A 19,364-nucleotide genomic window follows, 5' to 3' on the forward strand; every position below is an offset into this window, starting at 1 on the left:
TGTCAGTAAATTTATAGACGCTTTTGGGCTATGCCTAGTCACATAGTTATGGGAGTAGAGAGAGTAAAGCAGTGGGCTAAGCACACATTCCTAAGGTGTGCCAGTGTTGATTGTAGGAATGATAGTGTTAAACACTGAGCAATAGCTGTACCCATAGACAATATCTTGCTTTTTTTCTGTTTTTGTATGACTTACTTAATTTAACTTCTTTTACATACTTACTGTAATTTGTAGTTTTTACTGGTATGTATTGCAATGTACTGTTGCTGCATAGCAACAAATTGCACAACACATACCAGTGATATTAAATCTGATTCTGATAAAAGTTGGCCACCATCACCTTGGTAACCATTGAAAGTGTGGTTCTCATGTTCTCATGTCCTATACACAGCAAGTGACAAATTACAGTGAGGACATCTTTGCTCAAGTACAGATGTCTCAGATATAGTTTCTTGCTGAATTTCAATGTATATTTATTCTCTGAATACCCTGGGCTGATACCATTTTATAAAAGTCCTTCTCATCCACCTCCTCCTCCCCTCTTTTTTTGTCGTCTGTGTTGCCCTTAAGGCATTTATTTGACTTTGTTGGGTCTACGCTTTAAATGATTTGTTTGTAACTATCTTCTAGTTAAAGATTGATAATTAAGTTACAGTATAACAAAGGTAAATCCATTGTCTATGGTATATCGCGGCATGTGATGACGTCACCTCCGGTTTCGCTGCGTCCTATGTGTAACCTCCGGTTCGGAGAAGGTGTGAAGGTGGGTGCCATGCGTGCAGCATGATCGTGAAGAGCTCCGTTTCTGCCCACAAAGAAACATTATAGAAGCAATGCCTTTTCACCATACAATGTTAATGTGGAAGAGTGAATAGTAAATGGTTAACCTTACTACGACTCTGTCTTCATTGGCTCCAGTTTAACTTGGTGTTTAGTCAGAGTTACAACACACTGCACGAGAACAGTACATCGAACTGCTTTTCATTGGTTGGTCATGACTAGACTAAATTTCTCCCACTGCAATTTGCCTATCACCACAATAGGTCAACGGCAGATGCAATCTCAATGGCTCTTCACGCGGCCTTAGACCACCTGGACAATACAAACATCAATGCCAGGTTTTTTTTAAGTGTGTCGTACCAGACATTCAGCCATTCTTGTCTGACACGTGGTGTCAGGATTAACCGGGTCACGTTATGAACGTTCCTGACTCGACCCTTGTATTTTTTACGAGGCTGAGTGGCTAGCTCGACGCTCAACCCGGCATAGATGGAGAGCATGCTTGGTGGTGGCCCAACCTGGATTCGAACTCGGGAACCTTCGCTCCGGAGGCCGGTGCTGATTTCACTGCGCCACCAGCCAGTCTATGCCAGGATGCTGTTCATCAACTATACCTCAGCATTTAACACCATCATTCCCACAATCCTGATTGATAAGTTATACAGGTTTCCCCCGCTATCCGAAACTAGAGCGTTCCTATGGAACAGTTCATAAGCCAGAATGTCGTAAACTGAATAAGCAATTACCATTTATTAATATGGGGGAAATTTCTGAGCGTACCCAGACCCAAAAAATAACCTACAAGATCACACCAAATAACACATAAAACCTAAAATAATAGTAACATATAGTAAAAGCAGGAATGATATGATAAATACATAGCCTATATAGAGTAGAAACACTGTCTCCAGTAACCTTTAATCTATGAAGCTGCCAAATCATACCAAATAACACATAAAAATACACGGCCTATATAAAGTAGAAATAATGTATGTACCGTGTAGTTTCACTTACTGGAATCAGGAAGACTCCTATAAATTGCAGTTTCGTCACAGTTAAACACTTGCTTATACAAATAACCACCTGATGCAATCGGCAATCGCCTCTGATCTGGGCCGACATCTACATGCCGGGTGGCACCTAATTAATTAGCTTGTTTATTTCAGCTTTTTTAAAGATGTGCTGGGTACGTTCCGACTACCACTGCACCACTGTATTCTTTGCAGCAATGTATCGGTCCACGGCCTGGAGGTTGGGGACCACTGTTTAAACTAGTGGTCACCAACCTTTTTAAGCCCAAGATCCCCTACCTCAACCTCAGTGAAAGGCAAGATCTACCTACTAAATCGTTTAGAGAAAAAAACAGCTCAGATTGTACTTCCAATTTGAGGCCTTTTATTTGGGCGAATTGTATTTGAATTACACAAAATACTTTTGTCAAACTTTCAAATTAATTCAAACAAGAAAACACTGTAACTAGCATATCAAACAGGCCATAGCTGTCTTTCTTTAAGAATATTACAATACTTCACACCTTTAATTCTAAGTTTCATTATTTAATTTTATTTCAACACAAAAAATAAATGAATAAACATTGACTGTTGCTCAGTATGATGACTGGGGCTGCTAGTTCCCTGAAATTTGGCTCATAACTACAGACAGCCAGTCTGAGACAGTCTGTGAGGTGTAGGGTTGCCAACTGTCCCATATTCCCCCCGCTAAGGTAGAATGTTTCTATGAAACCTTTTGTGCCAAAATGCTTTACACCGAAGAAACAATTACCATTAATTTATATGGGAAAAAGACTTTTGAGTGTTCCCAGACCCAAAAAAAACCTACCAAATCATACCAAATAACACATAAAACCTAAAATAACACTAATATATAGTAAAAGCAGGAATGATATGATAAATACACAGCCTATATAAAGTAGAAATAATGAAAATTAAGCCAAAACCGATTCGTGGGGTAAAAAAAAATCAGCACGTACACGCATGCACACACAGGTGCCTGCACAAGACTTCATGGTCATGGTAGTCTTTCTCGGGGTAAACACAAGTGTCCTGGGATTTGACTGCTACTTTTGTCCGCTATTTGGGAGTGAGAAAGTTGGCAACCCTAGTGAGGTGTCTGTCAGTAAGTCAGCTCCTGTACTTAGGTTTAATAATTTTCATCTGTGAAAATGCAATTTCATATAGATAAGTTGACCCAAAGTAGGAACTGACTTTTAGTGCTATAAAACCAACGTGCACACCGCGCATTGCTCGGCCCCCATCAGTAGTAATTGCCACCAGTTTATGAATGGGGATGTCATTTTTACGGACATTTTTTTAAACTCATTGTAAATATCCTCACCTCTCGTTCTCTCCTTTAATTGCAAAAGAGTGAGGAAGTCCTCCCTTGTTGTAAAATCTTGGAAAGCCATTCTAACAAATACAACAAGCTGAGCTGTTTGCATTACATCCAGGGATTCATCAAACTGTAGTGAAAAATATTCACGTCCTCTGACAGTGACTCTACCCTCCTTGTCACTGTTGCAGGGCCAAGCAGTATATTACATATTGCGGTTGTGATGCCGTTTTTGTTTTTAAAGTCATTAAAAGCAGTCTCTGCAGTAATGACCATTGCTTCCTTGAATAAATCGCCACCCGTAAAAGGCTTCTTGTGTTCAGCCAAAAGGTGACTTACACGAAATGATGCTTCAATAGCGGCCTTATTTTGAGCAGCATGTTTTGTGGAAAACGATTGCTGGGGGTTCAACCCCGATTTCAGCTCAACTTTCCAGGCACGAATTGTACTCTTGTGAGGGCGGCGGGGGGGGTAGGTGTCTTTAAATTTCTGCTGTGCTGCTCCAGATTCCCTCTTTTAGTCAGTGCTTGTGTTTGGTGGCACAACATACATACACACTTGTCTTTCACCAAGGTAAACAGAAATTCCTCTTCCCATTCTGGATGGAACTTGTATGTTTTTGCCTTCTTTTGTGGAGCCTCCGCTGTGCTATCAGGATATCACGAGCGATTGCCGATTGCGTTGCCTCTGATCTGAGCTGACATTTACGTGCCAGGCGGCACCTAATTAATTAGCTTGTTTATTTCGGCTTTTTTTTCTTAAAGATGTGCTATGTGCATCCCGACTACCGCTGCACCGCTGCTTGCTTCGCGGCCCGGAGGCTGGGGACCACTGCCGTATATTGATGTTTGCAACAGTTTTACTCTTATCTAATCTGATTGCTCACTTTGATGCAGCACAGGCTACACTGAAAATGCGGTGCATGGCGGGGGAACTACACATATGCGCACTGGGCAGAAAGAACGGAACTAAACCCCCACAACCCGGAAACAATCTTTCTTTACAAACAGCTTTTTAGTAAAAATATTGCTATATTACCTTTATCCTAATTAATATCACTTACTTTTATAATGCTCACATTACAACAGTATTTGTGTATTTATTTTTGATGTTTCTTTGGGATCTACTGGGAAGGTCTCAAGGATCGACTGGTCAATTATGATCGACGGGTTGGTGACGCCTAGCTTAAACTATGAAGCTGCCCTTGGCTCAGAAACCAATCAAACCACCCATGACTACCTTTAAATTCCACTTTCATCACCATCGTCCAGTGCTTTCTGTTTCAGCTGATTAAAAAGACTGACTGATTTCTCCTTAACTTAACGGAACATACATACATACATGCATACATACATACATACATTTATTTATTTACTTACTCACTCTCTCTCGCTCTCTCTCTTTCCCTCACACAATAAATCCTTGCCTGTTCTCCATCTTCCTCTGGTGCTCCCCTCCCCCTTTCTTTCTTCCAAGGCCTTCCGTCCCATGATTCTTTCCCTTCTCCAGCTTTGTATCCCTTTTGCCAATGAACTTCCCAGCTCTTGGCTTCATCCCTCCCCCTCCTGTCTTCTATCATTTCGGGTCTCCCCCTCCCCCTCCCACTTTCAATTCTCTTATCATCTCTTTTTTCCGATAGTCCTGACGAAGGGTCTCGGCCCGAAACATCGACTGTACTACTTCCTGTAGATGCTGCTTGGCCTGCTGCGTTTCACCAGCATTTTGTGTGTGTTGGTTGATATTTAAAGCAAGCTGTTTGCGACAGGTTAGAATTGTAACATGTCATACTGAAGTCAAAACACATTCAAAGAGAGAGGTACCGTGGAGAGAATTCTAACTGGTTGCATCACCATTTGGTATGGAGGAGGTCACTGCACAGGATCAGAAAAGGCTGCAGAAAGTTATAAACTCTGCCATCTCCATCATGGGCTAACCTTTCCAGTATCCAGCACACCTTCAAAAGGCAATGCCTCAAAAAGGTGGCATCCATCACTAAGAACCCACATCCCCCAGGACATGCCCTCTTTCTCATTGCTACCATCAAAGGTGAGATACAGAAGCCTGAAGACACACACTCAATGTTTTAGGAACGGCTTCTTCCCCTCCACCATCAGATTCCTGAATGGACAAAGAACCCATGAATGCTACCTTAGTATTTTTCCCCCTCTTTTTGCACTACTTATTTAATTCAACTTTCTTTTTTATATATATTCTTATTCTAATTTATAGTTTTTAATTAGTATGTATTTCACTGTATTACTGCCACAAAACAACAAATTTCACGACATATGTCAGTGATTTTAATTCTGATTCTAAAGTATTGGCGATGCTGAAGAGTTGGAAAAGATTTTAGTGCAGTATGGCAACACCTTCAATTTGCCAAGAAAGCACCACATGGCTCCTACATCTTGTAAGTGGAATTCTACAAGAAGCTGCAATACTATTGTACTTTGTTGTATCCAATTTGAATATTTCATATTGTCTGTGTATTGCCATGTATGTTTGTTTCATATTTGTTATGTTTTGGTGGGATTGATATTTCATGGAAATTAGATTATGATCCGAGTCTGGTGCAGAGAGTAGAAGGTCGAAGGAAACGATAGCAATTCATGGTGGATGAAGGTGAGTAATGGAGTTAACAAAAATTAGTGTTCAGCCAATGCTGTTAGCAGACATACCACCCTGCAAAAACTCACTTCAGGGAGGTAGCACCATCAATTTGCGGGAGACTCCTGGAACTTACAGGAGAGGTGGGATGTCTGCAATAGAGTAGCTCCTTAGCAGCTAGCCAGCTAGTTTAAATAAAGTTAGCTATGCTAATGAACAAATGACACCTGTTAAGCTCACCTCAACATGTCTTTTACAGTCTTAACCCACTATGGGCAATAGAAAAATCACTGTTGCAAACAGTGCAGTGAGCAACACTGTCATTATTTTTGACCCCTATTAGGCAGGGGTACACTTTAGGGTAGTCTGGGGTACGTTTTATATTTTCTTTTTGTGGAACATTCTGCCATGGCGCTTACTCGTTCTCGCTTGTGCTCTCTCGCTCGCGCTCTCTCTCATGCGTTCTCTCGTGCTCTCTCTTGCTTTCTCTCTCTCTCGTGGTCTCAGTCTCAGTCAGTCTGTCTCTCTCTCTCTCTCTCACTTGCTCGCTCCCTCTCAAAAAAATTGATTTCTGGGATACTGTATATAATTTGCGGGCATCAGGGAGCCACTATTAATATGCGGGAGACTCCCGGAACTTCCGGGAGAGATGGGATGTGTGTGTTAGAATTTGCATTATTCATTTATACACTGGAATCAAAAACACACTTGTGGGTGATATCACATTGGGAGAATTGTCAGTACTAAGGAGGACTGAAAAACTTTTGAGCAATATTATACGTGCAAACTAGGCAAGTAGTTGGCTAACACGAGGAATTCTGCAGATGCTGGAAATTCAAGCAACACACATCAAAGTTGCTGGTGAACGCAGCAGGCCAGGCAGCATCTCTAGGAAGAGGTACAGTTGACGTTTCGGGCCGAGACCCTTCATCAAATAGTTGGCTAGTGAAGTTCAGCACCGTTAAGTGCTAGGTTCAGAAAATAAAGGTCACTTATTGTTTGGAAATCATGAATCTAGTTAGGTTTGAGGAGCAAAAGGATCTTCAAATATAAATATATTATCATTACTGCTCTGTCAGTTCAGCAAAACCTATCTTTAAAAAACAACAAAGGAAGCACTAGGATTTCTGGAGGGATGGAATAGCAAAGGAGAAAAGTTCATGCTGAATTTATATTTGAAACTTGAAACTTGGTTTGAGTACTCATTCAGCTCTGGTGGCCTTATTAAAAATCATGTGGAGGCTCAGGAAAAGGTGCAAAGGAGACTCATGAAGATGACACGGTGCGAGGGTATGCATTTTCAGGAAAGGATGAGAGACTGGGAACCTTTTCTTGAGATATACTCTCATAGACTTGTTAGTCCATGTCGTCTATTTCTCTGCCATGTTTCAAACAACAGAAGACATTTGAGACCAGAATGAAGGAACCTGTTAAGGAATTGGAGCTGGAGATGGATGAACTCCGAATCATTTGGGAGGCTGAGGGATTGATCAACAGGACATACAGGGAGGTAGCTGCACCCAAGATGCAGGACACAGGTAACTTGGTAACCATCAGAAAGGGGGAAAGGGAGATAGGCAGCCAGTGTAAAGTATCCCTGTGGCCATTCCCCTCAAAAGCAGATATACTTTGTTGGATACTGTTGAGGGGGTAGGAGATGACTGAGCAGAGGAAAGCCACAATGGTCAGGTCTCTGGCACCGTCTGACTCTGTGGCTCAGAAGTGAAGGAAGAAGAGGTGTGCTGTAGTGATAGGGGATTCATTGGTTAGGGGACAGACAGGGGAGGGATTCCCGGATGATATATTCTTGCAGGATGTTAGGGATAAATTTGTCCCGGTGAGGAAGATAACGAATGGTAGAGTGAAGGAACCATGGGTGACAAGTGAGGTGGAAAATCTGGTCAGGTGGAAGAAGGCAACATACATGAGGTTTAGGAAGCAAGGATCAGATGGGTCTATTGAGGAATATAGGGAAGCAAGAAAGGAGCTTAAGAAGGGGCTGAGAAGAGCAAGAAGGGGGCATGAGAAGGCCTTGGCGAGTAGGGTAAAGGAAAACCCCAAGGCATTCTTCAATTATGTGAAGAAAAAAAAGGATGACAGGAGTGAAGATAGGACCGATTAGAGATAAAGGTGGGAAGATGTGCCTGGAGGCTGTGGAAGTGAGCGAGGTCCTCAATGAATACTTCTCTTTGGTATTCACCAATGAGAGGGAACTTGATGGTGAGGACAATCTGAGTGAGGTTGATGTTCTGGAGCATGTTGATATTAAGGGAGAGGAGGTGTTGGAGTTGTTAAAATACATTAGGATGGATAAGTCCCCGGGCTGCTCCACGAGGTGAGGGAAGAGATTGCTGAGCCTCTGGCTAGGATCTTTATGTCCTCGTTGTCCACGGAAATGGTACCGGAAGCTTGAAGGGAGGTGAATGTTGTCCCCTTGTTCAAAAAGGTAGTAGGGATAGTCTGGGTAATTATAGACCAGTGAGCCTTACATCTGTGGTGGGAAAACTGTTGGAAAAGATTCTTAGAGATAGGATCTATGGGCATTTAGAGAATCATGCTCTGATCAGGGACAGTCAGCATGGCATGGTGAAGGGCAGATCGTATCTGACAAGCCTGATAGAGTTCTTTGAGGAGGTGACCAGGCATATAGATGAGGGTAGTGCAGTGGATGTGATCTATATGGATTTTAGTAAGGCATTTGACAAGGTTCCACACAGTAGCTTTATTCAGAAAGTCAGAAGGCATGAGATCCAGGGAAGTTTGGCCAGGTGGATTCAGAATTGGCTTGCCTGCAGAAGGCAGAGGGTCATGGTGGAGGGAGTACATTCAGATTGGAGGATTGTGACTAGTGGTGTCCCACAAGGATCTGTTCTGGGACCTCTACTTTTCGTGATTTTTATTAACGACCTGGATGTGGGGGTAGAAGGGTGGGTTGGCAAGTTTGCAGCCGACACAAAGGTTGGTGGTGTTGTAGATAGTGTAGAGGATTGTCGAAGATTGCAGAGAGACATTGATAGGATGCAGAAGTGGGCTGAGAAGTGGCAGATGGAGTTCAACCCAGAGAAGTGTGAGATGGTACACTTTGGAAGGGCAAACTCCAAGGCAGAGTACAAAGTAAATGGCAGGATACTTGGTAGTGTGGAGGAGCAGAGGGATCTGGGGGTACATGTCCACAGATCCCAGAAAGTTGCCTCACAGGTAGATAGGGTAGTTAAGAAAGCTTATGGGGTGCATAAATCGAGGGACAGAGTTTAAGAGTCATGAGGTAATGATGCAGCTCTATAAAACTCTGGTTAGGCCACCCTTGGAGTACTGTGTCCAGTTCTGGTGGCCTCACTATAGGAAGGATGTGGAAGCATTGGAAAGGGTACAGAGGAGATTTACCAGGATGCTGCCTGGTTTAGAGAGTATGCATTACGATCAGAGATTAAGGGAGCTAGGGCTTTACTCTTTGGAGAGAAGGAGGATAAGAGGAGACATGATAGAGGTGTACAAGATAATAAGAGGAATAGATAAGAGTGGATAGCCAGCGCCTCTTCCCCAGGGCACCACTGCTCAATACAAGAGGACATGGCTTTAAGGTAAGGGGTTGGAAGTTCAAGGGGGATATTAGAGGAAGGTTTTTTACTCAGAGAATGGTTGGTGCGTGGAATGCACTGCCTGAGTCAGTGGTGGAAGCAGATACACTAGTGAAGTTTAAGAGACTACTAGACAGGTATATGGAGGAATTTAAGGTGGGGGGTTATATGGGAGGCAGGGTTTGAGGGTTAGCACAACATTGTGGGCTGAAGGGCCTGTACTGTGCTGTACTATTCTATGTTCTATATGTATATTGACTCCCACAGCATTCTTTAGTGAGCAGCTAGAGAGTATGGTCCACGTTGGTACCAATGAAATGGGTAAGAAGGTTGACAAGGTCCTGTAAAGTGAGGTCAGAGAGTTAAGTGCTAAGTTAAAAGACAGGACCTACAGGTTGTGGTCTCAGAATTGCTCCCTGTGGCACATGCCAGTGAGGCCAGGAAGATCATACAGTTTAACACACGGCTAAAGAGATGGTGCAGGAGGAAGGGCTTCAGATTTTTGGATCATTGGGCTCTATTCCAGGGAAGGTGGGACCTGTACAGAAGGGACAGTTTGCACCTGAACTGGCAGTAAAGGTTTGCTAGTACTGTAGGAGGGGATTTAAACTGGGGTTGCAGTGTGATGGGGACCAGAGTGCCAGAACAGATGGTAAAGTGGTTGTCGGGGAAGATGTTGTTAAGCCTACATACAAAGTCAAGAATCAAAAGATTGATCATGGTGGGACTAATGTTCTGAGTTGTATATATTTCAATGTAAAGAGTATTGCGGGAAAGACAGATGAGCTTAGGGCATCAATGAACCCATGGAGTTACGACATTGTAGCCATTTGTGATATTTGGTTACAGGAGGGGCAGGACTGGTAGCTCAAATGTTCCAGGTTCCTTTACGTGAGGTGTGATGGAATGTGAAGGATTAAAGGTGGTATTACTAGTCAGGGAAAATATCACAGCAGTGCTCAGACAGGACAGGCTGGAGAGCTCATCCACTTGAGGCTATATAGGTGGAACTAAGGAATAAGAAAGGAATGAGCATGTTAATGGGATTATATTATAAACCACCCAATGGTCCATGGGATGTAGAGGAGCAAATTTGTAGGGAGATTGCAGACTGTTGCAAGAAACACAAGGTTGTGATGGTAAGTAGATTTTACCACATATTGACTGGGACTCCCACGCTTTGAAAGGGCTGGATGCAATAGTTTGTAAAATAAGTTTAAGAAAGTTTCCTTATTCAGTATATAAAGATCCTAATTAGAGAGAGTGTGATACTAGATCTCCTTTTACGGAATGAGACAGGGCAGGTGACAGCAGTTTGTGTAGGGGAAGAATTTGCAATTAGTGATCATAATGTCATTTGTTTCAATAGTTCCATTTAATATCAGAGAATGTATACAATATACAACCTGATGTTCTTGTTCTCAGCAGATATCCACAAAAACAGAAGAGTGCCCCAAAGAATGGGTGACAGTAAAATCGTTTGAACCCCAAAGCCCTCCCCCTCCCCCCCCCCCCCCGATATGCACAAGCTAATTATGGATAAGAATAGACCTGGTCCTTGAGTAGAGTTTCTAAATGGGAGAAAGGCCAATTTTAATGGTATAAGAAAGGATGTGGCAAGTGTGGATTGGGACAGGTTGTTCTCTGGCAAAGGTGTAGTTGGTAAGTGGGAGTCCTTCAAAATTGACATTTTGAGAGTGTAGTGTGTTCCTGACACAATTATTAAGGCTAGGATAAAAGGTTAAGGGAACCTTGGTTTTCGAGAGATACTGAGGTCCTGGTTATGAAAAAGGAAGAGGTGCATAGCAGATGTATGTAGGAAGGAACAAATGAGGTACTTGAGTACAAGAAATGCACTCCTTTTTAAGAGAACACTTAAAAAGGAAATCAGGAGAGCTGAAAGAAAACATGAGGTTGCTCCAGCAGACAAGGTGAAGGATAATTCCAATAGCTTCTACAGATATATTTAGAGAAAAAGGATAGCATGTGACAAAATTGGTCTTCTGAAAGATCAGAGTGATCATCTATGCATGGAGCTGAAAGAGATGGGAGCGATCTTAAATGGATTTTTTGCATCTGTATTTATTCAAGCAAAAGACACAAAGTCTAGAAGTGAGGCAAATTAGCAATGAGGTCATGGACTGTATACAGATTGATGTTTACTGTCTTGAGGACAATAAGGGTGGGTAAATCTGCAAGGCCTGACAAAGTATTCCCTCAGACCCTGTAAGAGGCTAATGCAGAAATTACAGGGGCCCTAGTAGAAATATTTATGAAGTCCTTAGCCACGGGTGAGGTGCCAGAAAATGTTGTTTTATTGTTTAAGTAAGGTTCTAAGAATAAGCTGGGAATCAGACCTGGTGAGCCTGACATCAATAGCAGATAAGTTATTGGAAGTATTTCATGGGACTGGATATATAAATATTTGGATAGACAGGGACTGATTAGAGGTAGTCATCATAGCTTTGTGTGTGTTAGCTACAGAGTGGTAGTAGATAGTTGCCTCTCTGACTCGAGGCCTATGACAAGTGTTAAGTCGCAGGGATCAGTGCTGGGTCCATTATTATTTGTCATCTATATAATGTGATTAACTGGATCAGCAAGACTAGGGATGTAGTGGACAGCGAAAAAGACTGAAAACTTGTAGCAGGATCTGGGCCAGCTGGAAACGTGGCATAGGCTGAAAAATGGCAGATGGAGTTTAATGCAGACAAGTGTGAGGTGTTGCACCTTGGGAAGTCAAATCAGGGTAGAATTTGCATGGTGAGCAGCATTAAGGAGTGCAGCATAACAGAGGGATCTGGGAATATAGATCTATAATTTCTTGAAAGTGGTGTCACAAGTAGATATGGTTGTAAAGAAAGCCTTTGGTGCATTGGCCTTCATAAATCAAAGTACTGAGTACAGGAGTTGGGATGTAGAAGTTGTATAAGACATTGGTGAGGCCTAATTTGAAATATTCTGTGAAGTTTTGGTCACCTACCTGCAGGAAGGATGTCAATAAGATTGAAAGACTACAGAGAAAACTTACTAGGATCATGCCAGTACTTGGAGCCCTAAGTTAAAGGGAAAGGTTGAATAGGGTAAGACTTTATTCCATAGAGTGTAGAAGAATGAGATTAGATAGAGGTATACTGGGATTTATCCACTGAGGTTGAGTGAAACCAGAACTAGAAGTCAAGAGTTAAAGGTGAAGGGTAAAATATTTAAGGGGAATTTCTTCGTTCGGTGGTAAGAGTGTGGAACGAGGGTATGGAAGTGGTGGGTATGGGTTCGGTACATGGATGAGAATGATATGGAAGGCTATGGTCTGGGTACAGGTTGATGGAACTAGGCAGATTAATACTTCAGCGAGGACTAGATTGGAGGTGCTGCCAAATCTATTAATATCAGCTACAAGCAGGGGTAGTTGAGGCAATTTGCAAAAATATATTTAAGGAAAGCTCAGTAAACCCATTGAGGGAATAAAATAGAATTTGTTATTGGAGTTCATTGAAGAAGTGTGAAATTATGAAAAACAATTGTGTCACAAACAATAGAAAATCTGTAGATGCTGCAAATATGAGCAACACACAAAATGCTGGAGGAATTCAGCAGGCCAGGCAGCATCTATGGAAAAGAGTACATTCGGCATTTTGGGCCAAAACCCTACATCAGGATTGGAGGAAAAAAGCTGAGGAGCAGACTTAAAAGGTGGGGGAGAGGGGAGAGAGAAGCACAAGGTAATACAGGTGTCCCCTGCTTTACGAAAGTTTGCTTTACATCACTTCACTTTTTTACGAAGGACCTATATTAGTATCTGTTTTCGCTAACCGAAAGAAATCCGAAGAGGATTTTCGCTTTTATGAAAAAAGGCGCCCGCTTTAAACTTGTATTTACCCCAAGAAAGACTACCAAGACTGTGAAGCCTTATGCGGGCAGGAGTGTGTGCATGTGTGTACATGCTGATTTTTTTTTTCTACAAATCGGTTTTGGCTAAATCTTTCCAATTCTGGTAAGTGAAACTACACTGTACATACATTATTTCTACTTTATATAGGCTGTGTATTTATCATATCATTCCTGCTTTTACTACATGTTAGTGTTATTTTAGGTTTTTCGTGCTATTTGGTATGATTTGGTAGGTTATTTTTTGGGTCTGGGAGTGCTCAAACATTTTTCCTATATAAATTAATGGTAATTGCTTCTTAGCTTTACACCATTTCGGCTTACGAAAGGTTTCATAGGAACACTCTACTTTCGGATAGCGGGGGAAACCTGTAGGTGAAACCTGAAGGGGGAGGGATGAAGTAAACATCTGGGAAGTTGATTGATGAAAGAGACAGAAGACCATGGAAGAAAGAAAAAGGGGGAGGAGCATGATAGGGAGATGATAGTCAGATCTGGATGGATGACCCCATCAGACATACAGGTGAAGTATCGCCTCACTTGGAAAGACTGTTTAGGGCCCTGAATGGTAGTGAGGAAGGAGGTATAGCACTTGTTCTGCTTGCAAGGATAAGTGCCAGGAGGGACGAATGGACAAGGGAGTCACGTAGGGAGCAATCCCTGCGGAAAGCAGAAAATGGGGAGGAGGGAAAGATGTGCTTGGTGGTAGGATCCCATTGGAGATGGAGGAAGTTGCGGAGAATTATGTACTGGATGCAGAGGCTGGTGGGATGGTGTGTTTTGGCCTGAAATATTGACTGTTTATTCATTTCCATAGATGCTGCCTGACCTGCTGAGTTCCTCCAGCATTTTGTGTGTTGTTATTTTTTTCTCTATTTGTAACTTTTTTCCTGAAATTGTGACCATATGTGCTCTGTCCAGTAATCTGTATGCTATTAGTAAGGTGTTTTCCACCTTGGCCCTGGAGGAACACTGTTTCATTTTGCTATATTCATGTATAGTTGAATGGTAATTGAACTTGAAATGAGATTTATATGACCTGTTCAGGCTGAATTGTCTAAATTGGGATGAAGGCCTGTTTTTGTGCTGTATAAATCAATAATTATGACTATACGCAGGGTAATGTGCTTTGCAAAAAAACAGTGGAAAATCAAATCCATCTTTTATATTTGCTCAGCTTGTTCTCTTCCATCCCTCACCTTCCCCCCCATCCTTTTTTCCGTCTCTGGGATTGAAGTACATGCTCAGTTTGAGCTACTGGTTATGCCCTCAAGCTCTGCATTTCACAACTCCCATATTCTTTTGCTTAGGTCCTTTGTGTATGTTCACATCTTCTAACTGCTCCCAATCACTCAATGACCAGATAATCTTGTTTACTATTTATCTCCAGGCCTCTCCATTTTTCCCCAGCATAGACAATCTCCTCCCCCAACCTTCCCTGCAACTTTACAAGCTTCTTTTGTCTCCTTTTCGTTTCTGACGAAGGGTCTCTGTTCCCCTTCTACAGATGTGGTCTGACCTCCTGAGTATTTCTTGCATTTTATGCTTCTGTTAAGGAACTTGGACAGTTTGCCTTATATGGCTCCAATTTAAAATTGCAGTAATTTGAGTTTGTCTGAAATATCATACTGCAGATTGCAGACTTCAGGGAATAATGAAGAGGTAATAATGTGCATCCTTATCACCATTGCGTGCTTAATTTCATTATTCAGCAAATCATACTAATCCGAACTTAGTTACCGTTCACCAAAATTTTAAAAGTTTGCAGTATTTTTGTTGTTTTCACAGCTAATGCAATATCAACTTGTTCTGTCGTGCTAGGGAAACAAAGCTTATAGATTCTTCAAGGGAGGATACAAACAAGAGAAAATCTGCAGATGGTGAATGTTGCAGGGCTAAATTGAAGCTGGTTCTTCATATTTTCGGAAATTTTTAAAGAGCCGAATGTTCAATAAACTTTATATGTTGACACCTGGGCACCATCCCATATGTTTCATTTGTTCATGTTAGCGGTCTTATTTCCTGCAGCTTGTCTATTGGTTGGTATGTTTCAACAGGCACAAAATTATTGTCCTGATGCCTTCCCTATCATTGTGGGGGTTTTCAGCTAGGCCAGCTTGAAGAAGTCTCTGAACAGCTACCTCCAACATATCACCTGTGGAACTGGAGGAGGCAACTCTGTTATACCACCATCAAGAATGCTTACCATGCCATCCCATGCCCCCACTTTGGAAAGTCCAATCACCTGGCTGTACTTCTGTTCCCAGCATATAGGCAGGAACTAAAGATCTCACAACTGTTGGTGAGCACCAAGAAGGTATGGTCAGGGAGGTGATAGAGCGCTTATAGGACTTCTTTGGGTCGGTGGACTGGGCAATATTGAGGGATTCGTCTTTGAGTCTGAATGAATACACAACAGTTATCACTGACCATCTAGACCTGTGTGGATGAGTGTGTGCCTTCAACAAAATGCCAGACATATCCAAACCAAAAGTTATGGATGAACCAGGAGATTCATAGTCTGCTGAGGACTAGATCAAAACTGAATATTCAAGACTGCTGGTCCAGAACCATGCAAGAAATTCTGCTACAGCATACAGAAGGCTATTTTAGGGGCTAAAAAAACCAACTCCAATTGAATTGAGACAGAATCAGATGCACGCCAGCTCTGGCAGGGTTTGCAGGCCATTACTTCTTACAAAGTGAAACCTAACATTGTGAATGGCAGTGATGCTTCATTCCCAGATGAGCTCAATGCCTTTTTATGCATACTTTGAAAAGGAGAATAAAACTGCACCTCTGTGAATCCCAGCAGCATCCAGTAATCCTGTTATCTGTCTCAGAGGCTGATGTTAGAGCATCTTCAAAGAAGGTGAACCTTTGCTAGGCATCAGGCCCTGATGGTGTGACTGGTAGGGCTTTGAGAACCTGTGTCAACCAGCTGGTGGGAATGTTCAAAAACATCTTCAATCCCTCACTGCTGCATTTGAAGGGTCTCAACTGCTTCAAAAGGGCAACAATTTTACCAATCCTTAATAATATTCGGGTGAGCTGCCTCAACAACTGTCACCCAGTGCACTGGGATCTACTATGATCAAGTGCAGAGAGAGTTTGATTATGGCTAGAATCAACTCCTGCCTAAGCAAGGACCTGCTGCAATTTGCCTATTGCCATAGTAGGTCTGTAGCGGATGCAGTCTAACCGGCACCTAGACAATAGTACTACCTGCTTCAGGGTGCTAAGCATTGAACACAATCATACTCTCAGTTCTAATCAACGAGCTTCAAATCCTAGGCCTCTGTACCTTCCTCTTCAACTCTCAATCAATGACTTCCTTACCGGGAAACCGCAGTCACTGCAGATCAGAAATAACATCTCACTGACGATCAGCATTGGATTGGTACGTGCATGATTAGCCCACTGTTGTATTCTCTCTACGCCCACAATTGTGTGGTTAAACACAGCTTAAATGCCATCTATAAATTTGCCAATGACACATCTATTGTAGGCAGAATTTCAAATGGTGATGAGGTGCGCAGAAATGAAATAGACTAGCTGGTTAAGGGGTGTTGCAGCAACAGCCTTGCACTCAACATCAGAAAGGCCAAGGAGTTAATTGTGGACTTCAAGAAGAGGATCGAGGGAACACACATCAATCCTTATCAAGGGGTCAGAGTGGAAAGGGTGAGGAGTTTCAAGTTCCTGGGTGTCAAAATCTCTGAAGATCTATCCTGGGCTTAATATATTGATGCTTGTGCAAAGAAGGCATGACAGCAGCTATATTTCATTGAGGAGAATTGATATGTCACCCAAGACATTCACAAATTTCTGCAGATGTACTGTGGAGAGCATTCTACCTACATGCATCACTATCTGGTATTGGGAGGGAGGGTGTTGCTGCACAGGATCAGAAAAAGCTGTAGAAAGGTGTAAACTAGTCAGCTCCATCATGGGCACTAGCCACCCCTGCATCAAGGACATCTTCAAAATGCAATGCTGCAAAAAGGCAATATCCATCATTAAGAACCTCCATCATCCAGGAGTGTGAGACTGAAGGCACACACTCAATGTTTCAGGAACTGCTCTTTCCCATCTGCCATCAGGTGTCAAAGTTAAAAATAAATACATATATGTCACTGTATACAACTCAGAGATTCATTTTCTTGCAGGTATACACAGCAAATCCAAGGAACACAACAGGCTAACCTCTGTCACTATCCTGATTTTATTTATTTGTATAGCTAAAGAGTATAAAAATTAGAAAGGAAATCCAGGATCTCTTTGAAATACATTAGTGTGATTGTCCTAGTTAGCAGGTAGTGATGCATTAAGCTCTTCCAAAGGAAATCATGTACATGCTGTGGATTTAATTTTTGTCATGATATTTTATGTATAGTTGATTAGCTCTTGCTCTAGCTTTCTTTTCTTTCTGACAGTACTGATAATTCAGCAGCGATCTTAAACTACAGATTTTTTGACTGACTGAATCCTAAGAGCAGTGCTTCAGTTCATCTTTCTGTTCTCTACTACGTTGTAGTAGTAGTAGTTCTCTAGGTTACTGTAATTAGACATCAAAACAACTGTTTTACTGGAAATATGATCTGTACTCACTGAAGAAAACTATTCAAAGGAACTTGCAAACTTTTCTGCTGCTATACATGAATAACTTGGGGTCTATAAGTTGCAGCAGGTTTGAGACCTGCGAAGTTCCATTGGTGACTTTGTGGCTGTGTACATGCCCCAATTATGGAGCTTGCTGGAAGATGCCGATATTGATCCTGGGAATTCTACTCTTGAATTTTGTGCCAAGTTAGACTTTTCCTTAAGAAAAAAGGATATTTATGGGTTGGTGATTTTTTCAGCAGAACTTCTAGCTGAAAGATCATTGAACTAAAATGTAACTAGTTTTCATACCACGGCTTTTGTCTGATCTCCTGAGCATTTCCATTGACGTGACTTTTTGGGTTTATTGAGTCTTAATGCTGATAACAGATGCTGAAACATATTCACAGTGAAGTTATAAATGCTTCTTATGTTCTTTGACTTCTCCTTTTTGTTGCATTGTCACATTGATTTTCCTCTTCATGTTCTTTCAATTTGTTCAGAATAGAAATGTTGTTTTAAAACTGGAAGTTGTGAATATTTTGGCTGAAGTATTTGCATCTATATTTGTTGTTTCATTATTCAAAAGGCTAATGACTATTTGTTTATTTTTTAAATTTTCAGAAGACAATAAGTGAACCTTCAGTTGTTACCACAAAGCAGATTCCACTTACTCTACTGAAAACAACACATACTATGCCTGCCTCAGTTCTTTCACCAAGACCCACCATTGCCATGGTAACAGCTCTAAGCAACCCTCAGAAACCAGTGGTTAATACAGACTCTCAAAACACACCCATCAACCTACAGATTACCAACAAACTGACAACTCTGGGGGCTGACGCTGTACGAATAATGCCAAAATCAACTGTACAGTTGGTAAGAAAAACTTGGAAGTACTTTTTTTTTCTTTTAAAGTCTGTGTTGCAATTCATAGCCACAAATCTTTCATTGTTTTGTGAGTTCATTATAAATATATTACAAGAGGGACCATCTTTCAACAGAAGTATCCTTCCTACATTTCTGACTAAGTAGCAATGGTACCAGTCAGATGGGTAATAATGATCAATCATTCTGTTTCAATCTCATCCAGCTACCTACTCCTCACCCCCATACTTCACATAACAGTGATAAGTCAAACTTCCCTCTATATCTTTATAGCTTCTTCTATAGTTTGGTGCTTGAATCTGTGAACTGTAACTGCTAAAACATGCCAAATCATTGACTGACAATGATCTGACATAATCAGAACTACTTTCAAACAAAAGTCAGAGAAATATAAGTTTTCCACAGTTACCTTTCTTCTACTCCTTTGTCTGCCCATATCTTTGCTTTTGGGGAGAATTAAAATTAATTTGTAGTAAATATATCAATTTCTGCATGATAGCAATTAGTCAAAGCAAGCAGAATTTGAATAGCTGAACTAATATAAAAATGATATGCAATAAGCTTTTGGTTTATTTGCTCAGTCTGATTTACTTTGTGCATTACAAAATAGAGACTTTCCAACCACCTAGAGCCTATACTATATCAAAAGAACAGGAAGAAAAACATGAAATA

General features: G+C 41.5%; 1 protein-coding gene across 8 annotated transcripts in view; it reads left to right on the top strand.

Moving 5' to 3' along the window:
- The window catches only part of phf21aa (PHD finger protein 21Aa), a 385,951-nt gene that overhangs the window by 273,328 nt on the left and 93,259 nt on the right, over positions 1 to 19,364 (top strand). For all 8 annotated transcript variants that reach the window (XM_072272213.1, XM_072272218.1, XM_072272216.1 and 5 more), the window contains one exon: positions 18,429 to 18,683. In XM_072272213.1, the coding sequence (XP_072128314.1) occupies positions 18,429 to 18,683 (255 nt within the window). The remainder of the gene's footprint in view (positions 1 to 18,428; positions 18,684 to 19,364) is intronic.

The sequence above is a fragment of the Mobula birostris genome, chromosome 11 (assembly GCF_030028105.1).
Source record: "Mobula birostris isolate sMobBir1 chromosome 11, sMobBir1.hap1, whole genome shotgun sequence".
NCBI lineage: Eukaryota > Metazoa > Chordata > Chondrichthyes > Myliobatiformes > Myliobatidae > Mobula > Mobula birostris.